This window comes from Armigeres subalbatus, chromosome 2 (assembly GCF_024139115.2).
Source record: "Armigeres subalbatus isolate Guangzhou_Male chromosome 2, GZ_Asu_2, whole genome shotgun sequence".
Lineage (NCBI taxonomy): Eukaryota > Metazoa > Arthropoda > Insecta > Diptera > Culicidae > Armigeres > Armigeres subalbatus.
In genome coordinates this window covers 143,589,544-143,608,501 of record NC_085140.1, presented here as the reverse complement: position 1 = coordinate 143,608,501, position 18,958 = coordinate 143,589,544, and the positions used below count along the sequence as shown (strand labels likewise).

Genomic DNA, 18,958 nt, shown 5'->3' with positions numbered 1-18,958 from the left:
ACGAAAACCATTTTTTTGTTAAATATCTTGGCTCAATTTGTCCATTAAATGAGTAGTGGCGCTTTTACGGAAAATGGGTGCTATAGTACCCATTAATGGGTTTTAGCCAGTAACCGTGTAGGAAATCTGTCAAAACGCACGCAATCGTATCCAATGTGTTTGGCCCATAATAGGCCTTTTCATGTGACACTGCCGGGGCTGCACTTGTTTACAACCGCTGAGCAAACCGTTCAAATCCGACGCTGTCACTTTCATGGAAGAACTGTCAATTGACGGTAAAATCAGCTGTTTTCAAACGTCTCGTGAAAAGGCCTATGGCTAAATTTTGGAGAAACTCTTCACACTCGATTTTGGATAGATTGGTTTCTCCGTGTATACAATTTTAGACGAGTCTCAGTGGTCATTTTTCCCAAAAAAAACATCACTTAACGTATAAGTGCTGTCAAAATCAATCATTTGACGAAAGATTTTTGCAAAACAAAAATAGTTTTGTCTTCTTCTCTCCCTCTTCGCAGTTGAACGCTGCAGCTGAACTGCAAACTTCTGAGTGTGTTGGAGGTTCGACGACATCGGACCGAAGGAGCTATTCTTTTTTTAAATAGTAATATTTATAAAAACTCACTAGCTCTATAAAGTTTCAATATTACGGACAATTTTGCAGTTTATCTTAAAACAAAATCAAAAGCGCGATATTAGCACCAGAAGGAGCAACACTCGTACATTGGTCGACCGTCGTAAGTAAAAACTATGAACTGGAAAGTGCATTCCTTCTAGACCTTTCAATCTGCGAGATGATTAGGTTTTTTTCCTTTCGCATTGAACAAAACTGGCGACGTCATTGCGTTATTCATAACGTAATGTCGGATCATTTATTGTTCTTTTATCACTTACTTGTTTTGCCTTTCGCGTACAACCAAGTTTTATCTATTCTATTGGGAGTTATGTACAAACGTTCCAAATGATAATGGAGAAACTTAAAATTAGGACTCAAATCGTACGGGTGAATGCGTAACCCCTGACCCTTGGAAGGCGTATTGGCCTTAAACCTTACAGGCAAAAGAGGAACCGAAGATTTCTCACAAGATCGTAGGCCGTGTCTTTTTTTCTTTTGCTCTGTGGAATCATTCAATTCCACACGACCATTTGGAACAAAGGTCATTTAAAACTCCAAAACGCTTTGGTCGTATGTACTATCTTGTGTTGATACAAGGATTTCAGCAAAATAAATCGTATATAATGAAATTTAAGATTATGGTCAACATTACAATGACCTTCCGCTTTACCTCGTAAGGGGAATGACCAGCCATTATAAAGTAGGCTAGAGTAGTTCATTGTATGTATTGAATATCAACAAGTAGGTATATGACAATAGTCCTAAAGAAATGGATGTTATCAATATAACAATAATATAATAATATATCAATAATATTCAATAAATGAGGTAATACATTCTTTTCTACGATTTTTTCAAAGATTTTTCAATTTGAAGGAATCACCTGGAAAAAACATCTACCTAGAACAAAAGTTATTTAGCAATTAGCATAACCAAAATTATTGGAAAATGAAAAAAAAAAGTTTTAATTGTAAATTATTTGTTATACTTGATTGTTTTGAATGTTTTCACTATTTTAACACAAACATGATTATAAAAGCAGTATAAAGAGATCATAAAAATGTAGCTTTTTGCTGTTAAAATAATTTGAAGGTGTAAATTTGAGGATGCTCTACTACAGCTACCATGGGAAGGAAAAGGTTAAATGGCCTGATTTTTAAAGATGTATGGCCCTCCTTAGCCGTACCGTAAGCTACAAAGCAAGGCCATGCTAAGGGTGGCTGGGTTCGGTTCCCTGTGCCGGTCTAAGCAATTTTCGGTTTGGAAATTGTCTCGACTTCCCTGGCATAAAAGTATCATCGTGTTAGCCTCATGATATACGAATGCAGAAATGGTAACTTAGCTTAGAAAACTTGCAGTCAATAACTGTGGAAGTGCTTAATGAACACTAAGCTGCTAGGCGGCAATGTCCCAGTGGGAGATGTAATGCCAATCTATATAATAAAAATAAGAATAATGTCCAAAAATACAACAACTGCGCATTACCTTTCGATTATTACACAGCTGTTGTACTAACATTCACCTTCAGATTTCTTGACAGAGATATACTGCCGTTCTACACATAATTGTCTCATGTACATAGGAAATTCCAGCAAACATGGGACAAATATCCGTATGACGGCAGTATAATGGCAATAGCTTGAATGTGAAAACGTAGGAAAAAATGCAGAACTAGCCTAGTTATTGGCCTGCAGAACTAGCTTCTCTTCCGGACATACGGCGTTTTTGAAAATCATGGTTGATTTAGTACACAATGTTTTCATAGTCTGATCAGAAATCATATTACGAGCTTAATTACTGGATATAATATTAAATGAGTGTGTGAACTTTGGCATAAATAATCTCTTATTAAAGAGATTGAGCTTGAAGTCTGAATAGTTAATTATCGTGGCAAAACTATAGGTACTAAATACGTTTTGTCGTATTTTTGATTAAGTAATATCAAATTTCAAACCAATTTCCTGCACATCCGTTGTGTGGGGCCTGTTCATTCTTTTGGAACATACGATGAATAGGAGTTTTCATTTCAGGCGTAATTGGGCTCTGGCAATTTGGAAACTCAATTGTTCTTACATATTATTCTTATTGACTTACAAAAGGATGAAGCCATTCAAAATAGTTTATTAAGTTCATTATTTTACAGTTAAATCAACATGGACGCGGAAAAGTCAAGTAGCAGCTCGTTTGAAGATCTTTCGAACCTCAATGAGCAAGAACGGGCTGAAATGAATTCCTCCACGGGGCAACAACAGGATGTAACAAACAATTCCCCAAAAGAAGAATATATGGACATTCTCGGCAATGGAACACTACTGAAAAAGGTATTGAAAGAAGGCCAAGGCGAACGTCCCGAGGGTAGAGACATTGCCGTTATAAATTATACTGGCCGGTTGGATGACGGAACCATCGTTGAAGAGGAGCGAAATGCCGTTGTTCAAATCGATGATGTAGAGGTGGTACAAGGACTGGACATGGCATTGAAGCTAATGAATGTTGGCGAACAAGCCGAGGTAATTGTGAGCTCAAGGTTCGCGTATGGTGAACAAGGCTTGAAAGATGAGGACCGTCCGGATCGAAGCGTACCGCCGAATGAGAAAATCACCTACACCGTGGAACTAGTATCGACTAAGGAAGAATCTGAACTGGAGACTAAAGCCTACGCAGCACGGAAGGACATCGGAAACAAGAAACGTCTGAGGGGTAACTTCTGGATGAAACGACAGGAGTACAATTTGGCTATTCAAAGCTATCGGCGAGCGTTGGAATATTTAGACGAAAGCGAGGGTGGTATTACGAATCCTACGGAGAGTGGGAATTTGGAGGTAAGCTTTCAAATGTTTTTGCCATATTCACTCTGCATTATTTAATTTGATGAAAAATAATAAATGTTACGAAACATTGAAAAGGCATATGTTACGACAGTGTCGCGAACAAAAACGTTTTCAAAGCATTTGAAAAAATACGAATTATCATTACAATGTTTGAGTTTTTGGTTTTAAATAATGTAAATTAATTTAAAAAAAATAATCGCAACATTTACTTGTACACAAACAGCCAACGAACGCCGAACTCCAAGAGCTATTAGAAGATCGCATGAAAGTTTATAACAATCTGGCTTTGGCTCAGTTAAAGATTGCCGCCTATGACGCTGCTCTGAAGTCAGTAGAACACGTTCTACAGTGTCAGCCAAATAACGCAAAGGCATTGTTTAGGAAAGGAAAGGTATAGCTTCGAAAAAAAAACGGAAGGTTGGCAATGAATAAACGAATTTGTCATTCGCAGATCCTTGATGCCAAAGGGGATACAAAAGCGGCAATATCATTCCTTCAGAAAGCGGCAACTATCGACGAAGACGACAAGTTGATTCAATCTGTAATTATTTCCGAACATATATGATATGACCCTTTTGACAATAAGTCTCTATTAACGTTTATTAGGAACTTTCTAAATTAATTGTAAAATCGAAACGCGAAGCACGCAACGAGAAAGATTTGTACCAGAAAATGCTGGGACACGCGCAGAAGCTGGAGCAGAAAACGAAAGCCACACCTGCCACTCATAATCGGGAAACTTCCAAGGTAAAGAAAAATCCATTCTAAGTTAGTCCGGTATGTGTTGTGTTGCGTTAGATCTGTGGGTATTACATCTAAGTATGAGTACTAAGATTCGTATTATTTGTCAATTAGCATTTAATAGTTTTTTTTTCTTTTTCTCTGCCTCCTATCTTTCCATACGCCTACAATTGTCCAATTTTGGGGATTATTCGCACGCATGTTTCCTGTTGGATATAAATTAGCTCTGTTCTTTCTTTCAGTTCAAGCTATGGGGCTACCTCATGGGTTCCATTCTAATTGGCGTCGCAGGCGTGGCCATCTATCGGTACAACAATAGGTACTTTTAGACTTTGTCAGGATTATCGGGACCGTGCTGCAGAAACTCGTCAAAATTAGAGACAAAGCTCGCGATTGATGATTTTTTTTTATATGAAAATCATTTCGTTTAATACTGGTAGCCAGCCGTAGTGCGGAATGGGAATCATCACATTTACATGTACTTCGTCATCGATATGAAATTAGGTTTTCAGTCAGATAGCTAATCAATTATCTACTGCTTACTTAACACTGCAAGCACTTGGAAATCATCTATCTACATACTACTCAAGAATAAAAAGACAGTGAGCCTCTTTCCAGAGATGATCAAATTTTATAATGAAGCATTTTTTATTATACGTATTTGTTTTTCAAACTGCAAATAGAAATGAGCTTTTTACCGATTAGAAATATCGTAAAGATCTTATTTATGAAACCTCCCAGTAGATTACTTTAGCATGTCAGTAGCAGCAGTAGTAGTCGAATATTTGGCTAGGGGTCGTTATATGTCATTCCAAAGTGCAGGTATAGTGCGTAATTTAACGTAAGAGTGCGAAGCAAGTTTAGATTTTTCAGTTTTTTTATGAAACAATAAATTAAACTATTTACTTAACTGTATATTGCTTGTGATTTGTTAGAAAATATAAGAAAAATCCTTAGGACTGATGCCCAAGTCTTTGTCTGCAGTTTCTTATGAAAACAAGCCGTCCATGTATTGCTTTTTCAATAGCAAGAATAATATAATTTTAATTAACAAATTAACACCATTATGCTGGACGATAGCCTCAACATGATTTTATAGGCACCCATTTGCAGGTTCATGTTAGATTGTCTAATTTGCGATCGTTTATTTCAAGAAAGTCAATATAACAAATTCCACATTGTTCGACGAGATTACACGTTTTATAGAATAAGTATGTTTCGCGTAAAAAACATAGCTGAAAAATATTTTACCTTGCCATTTTCTATCAAAATGAATTTGTATCCCCAAATCAAGTGACAATAAAGTAGAGCCGAATTGTTCTTCTTATATAAGCATAATATCTGCATTAAAATATATACGATGTTCAAAAACGGCACTGACCCATCTTGCCCTACCTTACCCTACATTTAATTTGCTTCTGAACGGCTTGAAGTTCTTGATAAAATTGTCGATTTTTTTCTCGTTTTCATGCTTGGCTATTTTGATGGTTTTCTCCGGTTTCCTTGACGACATGCGAAGATGTGGCAGACGCAGTTAATAACTGTGGAAGTGCTTGATGAACACTAAGCTGCGAGGCGGCTCTGTTCCAGTGTGGGAATGTAATGCCAATAAGAAGAAGGAGGAACTTGCGCAAAGAGTGAAGGCAAATCTACCAGGTTAGGTTTCGGTCGACTTCTTTTATTTCTGCCTCTACTGCGATGTCCCGCTGGGTTCCAGTCTAATGCTTTTTTACAGATTTCGTTTCCGCCCCTATGTAGGATGTGGCCGACCCAGCCCCACTTCCGATCTTGAATTTCTGTTGCTATTGGCCTCTTGTGACAACGACGATGGAGCTCGTTGTTTGAGGCCACCAGGCCCGAATTCTATACCGCAGGCATCTGTTGATGAACACCTGCAGCCGTTGAGTGTTCTCCACTGATACACACCATGCGTATAACAACACAGATTTTACGTTAGAGTTGAAAATTCGTATTTTGGTGCGTTCACTTATCTGCCTGTATTGGAAACTTTCAGCATTCTCCACTGATTGCCCGGCTACTGTGAAACTGGAAGGGGTCACCGTGTTTACATCCAACGATTAGGTGCTCCATGGTTATAGGCTGCCATAACAACCCGCGGTTTGGTTAATGGTCAATCGCACCTACCAGAATCCCGTAGATTACGATGAGGAACAGTAACGGTGATAGAATACATCCTTGCCTCACACCAGCTACGACCCGGATAGGGTCGGACAAGACCCCATTGTACAGCACTCTACACGAAAAGGCCTCAAACTGTGCCTCGATGAGGCCGATGATTTTCTCAGGAACCCCCTTGCGTCTCAGGGTGCCCCACATATTCTCGTGATTGAGACGGTCGAAAGCTTTTTCGTAGTCAATGAATACCAAGTAAAGGGACTCTTAGGATCCGTTGACCTGCTCCAGAATGATACGGAGCGTGACTATATGGTCCACACAGGATCTTCCGACGTGGAATCCGGCCTGCTGCCGCCGGAGAGTCGCATCGGTCTTCTCCTGAATTCGGGGTAGGATAACTTTGCATAGAACTTTGAGAACGGTACACAGCAACATAGAGTAGAGTGGGGCAAGAGTGCCCGTGGGGTAAGGATACGTTTTCGTTTTTTTAAGTAATAAAAAAGATAAACTAGCAGCACTGCATCAGTTTGATATGTATAAGGCAATCCATTGGACAGCTGCGATCAGCTGACGATTTTTGTTTACCTTGATTTTTTGACAGATTCTGACCGGACTGACAGAACAATCCAAAGGAAATTGTTAAGCGCGGTTTCCACCAGAAGTAAGTTGCCTTCAACTGCATTCACACTTTATTTTGATTACGATTGTCAGTCCCATCGCTAAATGTCCTCATGAATAGCCTAATTCTGGTCAACTATTATCATGTGTAATTGTGAAAAATTTGAATAAACAACAAGGAAGATATTTATTTTATTTTTATTTTATTTTATTGATGTATAAGGGGGCCGGGGGCCAAGTCACCGATGTGAATTTGAAATTCATATCGTCCATGATACACCAGGGACTAAAGGATAAGGCTTCACAACATCTTTACCCATGGGGGTTTTAAGTTTTGCGGGATATACTGCTAGTATATCACTGCCTTAGGAGTTTGGGCAGGTTGGGGATATTTTTATGATGAATATTAAAGCTGTGGAGAGATGTCGGTTATAATAAATATTGTGTCGCCAGCACTAAATTGTATTCCGACTTCCGACGTTTTACTTCCGAACTTACTTCCGACAACATGAACGTCAGAACAAAATTTGAATTTGCTACCAATACATTGTCGGAAGAGCGTTCGGAAGTGTGGAAATTGACTTCCGAACCTAAATTTGGTGCCAGCGACGTTGTCAGCGTCAAAACAAGCTCGATTTTGTGACAGATAACACCGTGCAGTGCTGCATATTTATTTTATTTTTCCGTGTGAATCTCGTCGGAAGTGGGCCTTGCTGCCAGTTCATCAGCGTCATATAAACAATTTTGGTCTAAATGCACAATATTAGATTATATGTATTAACTTTGATTCCAATTATAAATCACAAAGAGCTTCCCTTATATTTAGGCGGTTGAACAAATGTGTTTGTTAGTATGTCGTGTTGATATCTGTATTCTTCCAGTTAGAGTTGTCTGATGTTACAAATTTTAGTTATCCATGATCAGTCTATTCGTCATTACAGTCTGCTGTTAAGGCCTGATCTAAACAGTTCTTATGAAAAGTCTCTTTCAATATTGTTCGGAGTATTCAGTGTGAGTGGTATTGTTTCGAAGTACATAGTTTTCTCGTCAATAGCGTTTAAGTAATGTCCCCATCAAACAAAAGAAGCTTTAAAAGTTTGTTCAAAATCTTAATTTTCAATCGCGAGTCAGTGTTAATACAATTATGTTGATGTGTATATGGTATAGGAATTGCGATACATCTAGTTAAATTTGAATTGCTGACTATATTTCAAATAAACACCTTTCATGAAAAGGTATTTTGAAACTAAAATATCGTATTACAATTTGATGAATATCAATAATCGTCCAAAGTTTTGAAAATTATCTAGTGAAAGCAGTCGAAACTGAATTGAAAAGCCAAAATGGGCCACAGTTCAGAACCGTTCACCAAACAATCTTAAAAAAATTGAGCCTGCTATTTTAACAACTACATATTTTGAAGAACCATGTTCCAAGAAAACGCCAGATACTATCTTTGTGGACTTATGACGGCCTTGCATAGCATCATCATTGTCTCGGAACTAGATTCAGTCAGTAAAGATTTCAAATCATTCCGTGAGCTTCCATTTGATGATGGGTTAAAAAAGACATTGATTGATCAACGTTGACCCCATCATCCGTGGACAGGGTAATAAACAACAAGGAAGATATGGAGTTAAATAGTTTTTGGGTCCTTTTGCTAAAAATAATTGTGTTTTCGCAACTAGTATTTCATTACCATTTATACGTGCAATCAGGTGAACATTATACCATTTCGATAACCTATTGTATAGAGTACTTTATGGTGCAGAACACCAATCCGGTTGGTTTTCCAAGAAGTCAGAACCATTACTTGAATACATTTTGGGACTGTGGGGTAAAAGTACGCAGGAACGGGTGGGGCAAGAGTACGCATGTGAATCTTCAAGTTCAGATGTCAAACCCGTATCTCCGTCCAAAATAAGACTACTTCCAAAGTGTAAAGATCCACAACTAAGAAAAAAGGGACTGAAATCGAAAATTATCACAAGTTTTAAGGATAAGTTGAAGTAGTTTGGTGTTAGACAGGACTAAGCGAACAAAGCATTGAAGCGAAATAATGAAATTATATTAGGACTTTTTGTACACATAAACATATTACGAAAACACAATTTCATCTAAATGATAATTTCATTTAATCAAAAGAAACATCCATTTATCACGAAACGCTTAGCTGGGAGGGGTTGCGAGATGTATGACGATCCATATAATGTTTAGGGGATTCACACAAAAAGTGTAAGATAGGGGGGAGGGGTGATGAAAAAGCCAAATTTTACGTTACGTGATTGGTGGACCTTCTTTAAGGAAAGTTCCTTTGTTTGCGCCACACGAAACCTGATATATTTTTACCTTTTTGCCTTTCTCGTATACTAAGTATACGTAAAGGCTATATGATCGGTCCATAGAGACCCATAGTGTTATATACCGATCGACTCAGTTCGACGGATTGAGGTGATGTCTGTGTGTATGTGTGTTTTTTTTTTCTTCCTTAGCAATGGAGGGGGAATCTGCTCAACAGACATCCTGGGTTGACCAGGAAGTGCGGGGTTAGGGACCACCTCCAACAAGGGAGGCAGGACTGCATCCCCGACCCGCTAAACCGTTTCCATTGCCGCCAAGCCAAAGGGAGGCCAGTGCACAACGCACCCTCGAGGTTAGCTGCGTGTCCTTGCAGCATCGAACATCGCGACTCGCTTTTTTAGAAGAACACAATGGTATCGTGCCAGCGCATTGCCGGCTTTCCTCGGAAGGTGGGCATGGTCGACTTCGCGCCTGCTTCCCTCTGCACGACTGGTGGGCCGCGTGCACCCCAAATTGACCTCTCTGCGATAGGGCCTATTCGTCAGCACACAGAGGGACTTGCCGACGCGGTGCCTACACCTGCCCCAGCCTTGACGAGGACCCCTTTCCGTCCTCGGGCGGCGTTCCAGCCAACTTCATCTTTACACATCCTCCGAACTAGGTTGTCCGGGGTAGTGTCCAGACCACATGTGGTAAGCATGTGGTCACGCATTGTGCGAAAACGTGAGCACACGAACAACACGTGTTCCGCCGTTTCCTCTAAACCTGCGCACAACAAACACTCGGGCGAGGCCGAGCAAGCCAGCTGCGTTACCTGCACTGTGATTTTGCAGCACGCTTAAACGCCGGGCACATCGAACCCCGCATGGGGTGCTTGTTGTTCACAGCTTTGCTGGAACAAATCAAACAATTGGGAGGGTTCGTGCAGCATTGTGCCTTATGTCCCTCCAATCCGAAACGTCGGCAGAGATTGCTTCTGTCAGGGCCTTTGCAGTCCCATTGCTTGTGCCCCGGTTCCAGGCACTTGAAGCAAACTTCGGGTTGCTCGTATATGCAAACAGGGCATACCGACCATCCCACCTTGACGCTCCCTAACTTGACTACCTTGGAGGCGTCCGCTGCAGATAGCCGAACCAATGCTACCTGCGTCCCTGCCGGACCTTTTCGTAGCCGAACGGCTGCGGTGGGCGTCTCCACTTCACACTGTCGCCGCAGTGCCGTGACGAGCTCTTCGACTTCGGTGATCTCATCTAGGTCTTCTTCTTATTATTATTGGCATTACATCCCCACACTGGGACAGAGCCGCCTCGCAGCTTAGTGTTCATTAAGCTTTTCCACAGTTATTAACTGCAAGGTTTCTAAGCCAGGTTACCATTTTTACATTCGTATATCATGAGGCTAACACGATGATACTTTTATGCCCAGGGAAGTCGAGACAATTTCCAATCCGAAAATTCCCAGCGTCCAGCTGTTCCGTCGCAACCTCGAAGGCCGAAAGCCCATCGCGTTTGCGGTTCATCGCCTTCACAAGCCATGGGCCGTCTATAACCTCTACCGGCGTAGCCTGGGAGATGGTTAAGTGACCCACGCTGGCGTTGCCCGCCGAGCTGCCGACTATTGCTTCTGGCCTCCTAGGCGGAGACCTGAACAACCCACCTCTTGCGAAGGAGTTGTCGCCTACACTACTACCAATAATTGAAGAATTGACTCGTTTTTCCATTTTGGTCCTATGAGTTGCTCGGCAAAAGAGGTCCAGAGCCCAGCATGACGCGATAAGGGACAATTACTTTGGAGGGTGCCCAGGTACCCCACAGACTCCGTTAAAGGCCTAGCTTATTATTTCACCCCCCTGGCCATGCACCCCTCGGCACGGGTTGCTTAACGCCTTGGGATTAGGGGTTAGGGACGATGGTCCCTTTGGTCGCACCCCCTCACTCTAGCTGATGTCAGAAGGACAACAGTGCCCAGGCTGTACTATCAGCTAAGTACAAAACCCTTAGCTGGCGGTCGATTGTCATCGGAAGACCCGTGGAAGCGTGAGATTGGAACTTGTGAGGACCAGAGCTGTGTAGGTCGCTCCTACCCAGATGTCAACTCACCATTTCGCAGCCCGTGTGTGTGTGTGTGTGTTCACAAAAGCTAAGTAAAACATTAGACATCTTTTCGTATAGTAATCCTCAACCGATTTTCTCGCAACAAGTTGCATTCGAAAGGTGGTAAAGCCTTGAATTTTGTAATGATTGGCTGTTGCGCTTAAAAGTTATTAAGAACATGGTTCATCGAACCATATAAGGTTGGTGTCTTTGCTAAATGCGAGAAAGGCAGTATCACTTTTCGGTGAATTACGTTGGGGTTTTTCAAGCGCATTACTAATACTAAAGACACACTTGTGGTACAAGTACCACGGTTATATACCCTAGTACATACCCAACTAACATTTAATTCAATCAAAGGTAAAGTTCAATCAAAGGTAATTGCCTATTTCCGGGGATTAAACCACCCGACTTGGACGTTAATTTACAATGTTATGAAAACTCATATGTGAATATGTACGTTATGTGGAAGATATTGATTTGGAAAATGTATTGGAGGTAACCACTTTCCCTTCGATGGGACTCGAACCCATGACCCTACAGTACGCTAGACTGGTGCTTTAACCAACTAAGCTACGAAGGACCTCCGTCGGCCTTCGCAACCTAGCGGCTACTGAACGAGCTCGAGATTCCCAAATTGGACGCATAGTCAAATCACTCGCAATTAGGCTATCCATGAGGACATTCAGCGATGGGACTGACAATCGAAATCAAAACAAAGTGTATATGCAGTTGAACGGAACTCACTTCTGGTGTAAACCGCGCTTAACATTTTTCTTTGAATTGTTCTGTCAGTCCGGTCAGAATCTGTCAAAAAATCAAGGTAAACAAAAATCGTCAGCTGATCGCAGCTGTCTTATGGATTGCCTTATCTATTTATCAAGCCAATACTTCCACATGTGTATTGTACACGTCCACATTAGACATTTAATGTCAATGTGAATGTTATTCCAACTCGTCTATACGGCTTCAAGCTGAATATGTGTGCTATACATATGATCAAGAACTTCTATTCAATGCTTTTACCAGCAAATTTGGCGAATCTATTCAGCTCTTTTTGACGTGCCTGCACAACTACTTTTCAGCATGTTACACAATTTTTTCTCAATCTTTACTAAACCATTTAGTAATATAATTTGCTTCAATGACGCTTATTCAGATTTTTTGAATCTGTTAAATAAGTTTTATACAGCCACTGAATTCAATTTGATTAAATATTATTTGAGAGGAGAGTAAATTTCGGAGTTTATTTAATTTTTTTTGTGAAAACTCAAATATCAATTTTGTTGCTACCTAGATTCGAACTCCTGATCTCCTGATTCAATGGCCGCTGCTCTGTCATCACCGTCACTTTGACATATGTAAATAACAAAGAAAATTATGGATGTGCTTCTTCGCATACCCTATAGGTTGTTTTACTAACGCTATTTTCAGATTAATGCTGTATAAACGTTAGAAAGTGGCCTACATGCTGCTTTCACATAAGCTTAAAAATTATGCTTTCAGCATTACTTCAACCATTATTCAAACATCTATCAGCATGTTCTGTTGGCTAATTTTCATGCATCATCAATCGCTGAAATTGTTTTTAGGCAACATTTTCTCGATCTGTATTGATGCTACTCTACTGCTAATCGTTTAACAGTAGCCGTCAACAGAAATATCGCTTCTAAATGGCTTGTTTTCTTACACTATCTGCTAGCATTAATGACAGCGCTTTGTCAGTTGCTATAAGAGCAGGTGAATACCTTTGTAACTGCATTACAGAAATTAATAGCTCATACACAACTCCGGCAACAAAAATCAAATGTAAACATTGTGGTTTTGACGTTCCATACAAATCAGCTATTAAAAGAAGCAGTATAAGGTTTACTTAAACGTTGTGTAATCTTCAGAGATACCGAAGTTGCCTAAAAGCTTCGTTAGTTCATTTATAGCGCCAGTACGCTATATTGTTAGTGCTATAAGAACAGCGAAAACGTTTTCATCGTGAATGCTACTCACCGTAATATGGGAAGTTGCTAACAAGCAACTCAGTTACATACATGAGCTCTTAACCGATAAGCTTTGTTGCTAATTCAGACAGAGCTGTTTTATGACTATATGAAAGCTGCATAAACGATGAAAGATGAAATATATTCGGCACAAACTGACTAGCTGATAGATATTTGGGAAATAGTCGAGTTGAAGTTTAAGAGATTATTGGCGGATGCTTTTATTTTATTCAGCATTAGCTGCTTTTATTCAAATATTATACAGCCAAAGGCTAGAAGTTCAAGCTTTTAGCACCAAAATTGTTAGTTGGGTATTGTACCATGATTTTCCACGTTGTACCAGCATGGTACAAGGTGACACACTACCAATACCACGAATACCACCAGTGTGGCATTAGTATAAGCCGTAGCCATTCTAAACAGGTATCCCCAAATCCGAAACATCGTATCTGCTTGCAAAATGCACGGCATGGTGAAATCGGTGATCACATGAACTGTGATATCCAAGTAAAGTCAATCAAACTAAAGTATTATGAAAAAGCATTTATTATTGAATATTATGTATTATAATTGCCGAATAATATAAATAATGAAGGCAGTGAGTACGGTTATTTGAAATGAGAACTGTCTAAATAAATATCTGTCTTGTGTTAGCACTCACAAGAGTAAAGTTACGTGTTAACAAATAACAAATCTATTATATTGAAGTCTTCTGGATTACCGTATCAAGCCAATCGCATCATTCATCCTTCTTGATTTGAATGTCAGATTGTGCCTTCCATTCTTCGTTCAGATGCACCTTGCAACCTAAATCACGAAGCGCGGACTTGACGTCATGGGCAATGGTCGGATGATCCGTAAGCGCTTGATTAAGAACGTCCTCCGCTCCCTGATTGATAAACGCGTCACACTGGTCGCGGGACCGCGACACCATGTTTCTGATTGACCAGGCACCGTTTCGTTGCACAATCTTACTGGAGGCATGAATCTTCATTGTTTGAACTATGGTTTCCGAAATTCCCGTTTCAAACAGTGCTTTGCTGTTTTGTTTCTCTCGAAGTGTCAGCGTAGCCACGCACAGCAATGCATGGCGGGCGAACGCCTCATTGTCCTTGTGACGGTTGAGTGCTGACTCAATGAGCGGCGCAGCGCCGTTTTGAATGATGTGTGATTTGACAGAATCGTTGCCGGCCAGAGCCTTCAACAGTTTGCACGATTCTCTTAGGATTTTTATTGAATCGGCGAACTCAACCATCGCATCCATAATGAATTTTAAACCCCCGGCATCTTCAACCACTTGACAGAATTCATTGCGCACGGTTAAAGAAGCGACCGTTAATAAGATATCACACACCAGATTCTGGTCCGATTTGAATTCTGGAAATTAAATAATAATCAACCTAGAGCTTAGATGGAAATGTAAGAAAAAAACCAACTGAATAATAACTTGGTGATGTCTGCCAATGTTTCAACGGCCAAAGTTCTGGCATGCTCGTGAGCTTTCCCGAATTCCACTCGAATATCGTCGTCCAAAATCAGATATCTGAACAGAATGCAAACGTTCTTCACTATCTCAACTTCGTCGTGCCGGACAAGCGTTTTCAAATGCTTCAACGTAAGGCTATCCTCCATAATCAACTGGCGATTCATTTCATGTAGAACACATGCTTTTTGAAGCCACCTCAATAGATCACACACAATTCCTTGGTCGGTCTCCGTTTCCAGGAGTCTAAAATAAATATTGCGGAATATGAATAATTGGTAAATCTGGTGGAAATTACGGCTTTAATAGTTTTGGTTCAAGAAGGTTTATGTGAATCAGACATTTTGAAACTCGCTAGCATACATTTGTGTTTTTTGAAGCAACTTTTTTAACTGGACTCATCATATGAGAACAATAAAAATATTCAGACAGAAATTGAACACAAACCCCCTGTTTACTACAACAAACAAAAATCTGCTAAGGCCGTTATTTCCTTTATTTGATATTTAAGCATTGAGACTACCTTGAAATAGTTTTCAAAGATTTTAAGCCGAAGATATCAGGTTGCTTATTGATGATTGAATTGGCAGCTGCTAGCAAATTGGCAACGATTTCCTTATCCAACGCCTTCTCCTTGTCCAGCACATTAACGATTGCCTCGTAAGCACCCAGCTTTGCAGCCAACACTCGATGTGGCACACTCTACGAACAAACTTTAATGAAATATACCTATCCACGTTCAACGGTAATCTAATAGCACGTAACAGAAATCAATTGTGTTCTCAGCACTGAACCTTACTTAAACTAGCGGTAGGATGCGCGGGTACAAAGTAGTACCATGCTGAAAGTGACTGGTTCCGATTATCGGTCAAGTCTCAGGACATTTTCGGGTTGGAAATTTTGACTTCTTGTGCATAATAAGTATTATAGTTATAGCACGCGTTAGACTCATTATATTACAAGTGCAAATATAATAACAAATAATAATTGTGAAAGGTACTTATTGAACCTTAAGCTTAAGGCGGCAATGTTTCAGTGGGTAATGTGAAATAGAAATGCAAGGATATTTCCGGCAGCCTTTTGCGCTTCGTCATATGCGTCTACAATTGTATCGATAAAATATAATACGTGTGCATCAGAGCGATGAAATGGATGAGGGATTACACAACATGTTTGCATTGACTTGGCCTTCAAATTAAATTTAACATTGAGGGACTTGAATTATTTTAGTTTGCAATGAAATCTACTTGAATGATTTTCAACCATAAAGGAGAGGACTTCATCAGAAGTGTGTTTGGTCCAAAACTTATTGATATAGAATCCAAGAACATCTCAGCCTTATAAAATGTTCACTGTATGTAACAGGTCAGATTAGACTGGTGCATCATAATAAAAATAAAGTGAATCTTCTTCTTCTTCTATGGCTCTACATTCCAACTGAAATTTGGCGTGCTTAGACCGAACCGATCATCTCCTGGATGGCAATCCTACGCCTTTGCTCGCAAAAAAGGTTGAAATGTTGAACGCTACAAAGTGAATATAGATTTATCAGAAGATTAAAACATGTATGGGATTAGATTTCCTAACTTTGAGAAACTATCTAGTGGTAATATACCACCAATAGAGTGAACAGAAAATAACTAAAAATAAGATTACAAGGGGAAAAGATCTACTTGAGCAGTACATAGTCCCGCCCCCGTCACTGTCTTGTATTACTCAGTCGCATTTCATTCGAATGAATCGTTAATTTTTGTACATCACTAGAAACCAACAGATACTAACAATGTACAATACAAAAGAACAATTGAAAAGCGGATGAAACTTACTAAGCTTTTTATAATTGTATGATGTAAAAGTAATGTGAATATAATACACCATCATCCCACATATCTTACCAATTTGCATTCCGCCGTAATGATGCCCAGCTGTTTACAAACTTCGCCTTTGTTCGCGTCTGCTAGTTCCAACCGTTTTGATTTCAACCATTCCACAGCCTCGTTCAGCAAAGGAACCCCACTGTCCTCGTTCAGGTTCAAATCCTTAATGATGTTGGCCAAATTGATGCCCTGAGCCTCGAACTGTTTTACCGTTTCTTCACGGGACTCCTCGGCAGACATAGAAAACTCCACAATGTTTTCCTTAACCACATCGTCAAATGTTTCCTGGGTAATTACTTTGGCCATGTTCGAGGTGCCGGTTATGCCGATTTCAGGAACTACTTTGAGTTACAATAATTAGAGTATCTGATTGCGGGAATGAGGAAAAACATGAGTTTGCTCCATGTAAGCTGCTGACTCACCCACTCACCAATTGTGTTACCAGCCTGATTAACCAGGTAAAATCTGCAAATTGGAGATGCAAAACCAGTACTAAATAACACCTCGAGGGAAACACGAAAAGTTGTCCGTTACTAAGCCTTTTTAGACTTTTAGAATTAATTTGATACTTAAATGCAAAATATCGACTAAAATGGGTCGGAAACAGCCATTCACACAGCAGCAAAACAAAGTAACTGTTTACCTCTGTTTACGCAGAATAGTGCTGTCCAATGAGAGCTTGAAGTAGCTCGAAGTTTCTCCCTGTCCTGCTCATGCCCATTTGTTGACAAAAAAGAACGAGCAGGACGGGAACAACTTCGAGCTACTTCGAGCTGCTCATTGGACAGCACTAATTTCTTTGTTTACTCCAGGTTGAAGCAGACAAACACTGAAATAAATTGATAAAAGCATTCCATTCATAAACATTATGCAGTGTACACACGATCAAGCAGTTTGACGAACATCAACCCTCGTTTAGTTTATTGTCGCGCTTATCTTTTTCTAGAATGCTGCGGCGGTCTTAAGGTAGCCTCACACCTCGGGAATTTGGTTCGCGGATTTTTTCCCCATGCATTTTTGCATATGCGATGTTTTCGGAATTTGGACACGGAAAATCAAAATCCCGGCCCCATTTAAAATACACGGGGCTCAAAATCCGCTGGAAAATTTTCCCGAGGTGTGAGGCAGCCTTTACACTCGCAGGCTCGACTGCGAAGGTAAACGTCAAGATAGCCGCCGTGTTAAAAGATAGGAAGAATTTTCCCGCTCAAAACAAAACCACGTGCTTTTCGCGAAATGACAGCAGTGTTCGATCGTATTTGTGAGAGGCAACCGGAGTCACTGAGTACATGGAGAGTGTTTATCATGGCAAGTGCATACGGTGGGTAAGATTTTCATTGACTCTGTTGTGTTTAGTGACCGTTGCGATTACCTGAGAAGCAACCAGCAGGAAACCGCAGTATTCTATTTTATCTCGAGATGCATAATAGCATCGATCATGATCTACAAACCGCGACACGAAGGCCCGCATAATAAATAAAAAACAATATGTTAAATATATGGTCAGCATCAGAGTGTATGTAATTAAGCGTGGCGATATGTGCCGCATTTGACAGGTCTCCTGCTCGTATGGAACACGATTTTGTATGGGAAGGACAGATGAATTTTGTTCCAATTCTGACAGTGTCACCACTTTTAATTACATATACACTCTGGTCAGAATCATTACGATGTAAGATATAGCTTCACACACTAATAAAATTCCAAACGTATTGCCTATTTGGAAAGAAAACATACTTTTCATAATGAATAACGAACATCATTGTTATTTGCAGTTACATAAGTGTTATTATATACATTTTCCCTTTTATGTGGAAGTCAGTAACAGCTATATGAACTCCTTATTTCAATTATGTGTGAGTTGTTATGATTTTGATTCGAGAAATCTAATAGTCAAAAATTATTCAATTCTACCCTTGATTCTACCAATGATGCTTATGTTTGAGCTAACAAGATATGGCAAAGAAAATGGAACACTTTCGGCTGGACTTTGACCTGTTTCAAAGGTATTTTTTAAACATTATTAACATATACTTCACCATACCTAAAATAATCGCAATGCATTTGTCTCAGGTTTACGATCCTGTTTTTTGTTCCAAGGATTTTTTTTTACTAAATCATGCCATCGGTTGGATACCTCGACTTGCATAGTTCCAATCTGAGGACGGTGGATCGCAACCGTCTTTACTTGGAACCCAAAATTTCCGTGAGCAAAACATAATGGAAAATGGTAAGTTTATTTAGACAAGTCTCGGACAAAACCATATAAAA

General features: G+C 40.0%; 2 protein-coding genes across 7 annotated transcripts; one reads left to right on the top strand and one right to left on the bottom strand.

Annotated features, from left to right (window-relative positions):
• Positions 1-510: 510 nt before the first annotated feature.
• Positions 511-5,100, top strand: LOC134210932 (peptidyl-prolyl cis-trans isomerase FKBP8). 3 transcript variants are annotated; one of them, XM_062687372.1, is made up of 6 exons: positions 511-734; positions 2,742-3,435; positions 3,668-3,835; positions 3,896-3,985; positions 4,051-4,191; positions 4,410-5,100. In XM_062687372.1, exons 2-6 carry the CDS (start codon positions 2,767-2,769, stop codon positions 4,512-4,514), a joined length of 1,173 nt encoding a protein of 390 aa, XP_062543356.1. In that variant the 5' UTR covers positions 511-734; positions 2,742-2,766; the 3' UTR covers positions 4,515-5,100. The 3 variants fall into 3 exon arrangements, with proteins under 3 accessions (XP_062543356.1, XP_062543355.1, XP_062543358.1); XM_062687371.1 differs by having other exon boundaries at positions 512-734; positions 2,757-3,435; XM_062687374.1 differs by having other exon boundaries at positions 513-734; positions 2,757-3,435; positions 4,428-5,100.
• An 8,750-nt stretch (positions 5,101-13,850) lies between these two features.
• Positions 13,851-17,350, bottom strand: LOC134215218 (armadillo repeat-containing protein 6 homolog). Of its 4 annotated transcripts, none has more exons than XM_062694443.1 (5): positions 17,110-17,350; positions 16,706-17,025; positions 15,334-15,512; positions 14,764-15,056; positions 13,851-14,704 (listed from the first exon to the last, which is right to left on the bottom strand). In XM_062694443.1, exons 2-5 carry the CDS (start codon positions 16,991-16,993, stop codon positions 14,067-14,069), a joined length of 1,398 nt encoding a protein of 465 aa, XP_062550427.1. In that variant the 5' UTR covers positions 16,994-17,025; positions 17,110-17,350; the 3' UTR covers positions 13,851-14,066. The 4 variants fall into 4 exon arrangements, with proteins under 4 accessions (XP_062550427.1, XP_062550426.1, XP_062550428.1 ...); XM_062694442.1 differs by having other exon boundaries at positions 16,706-17,053; positions 17,118-17,350; XM_062694444.1 differs by having other exon boundaries at positions 17,118-17,350.
• Positions 17,351-18,958: the final 1,608 nt, after the last annotated feature.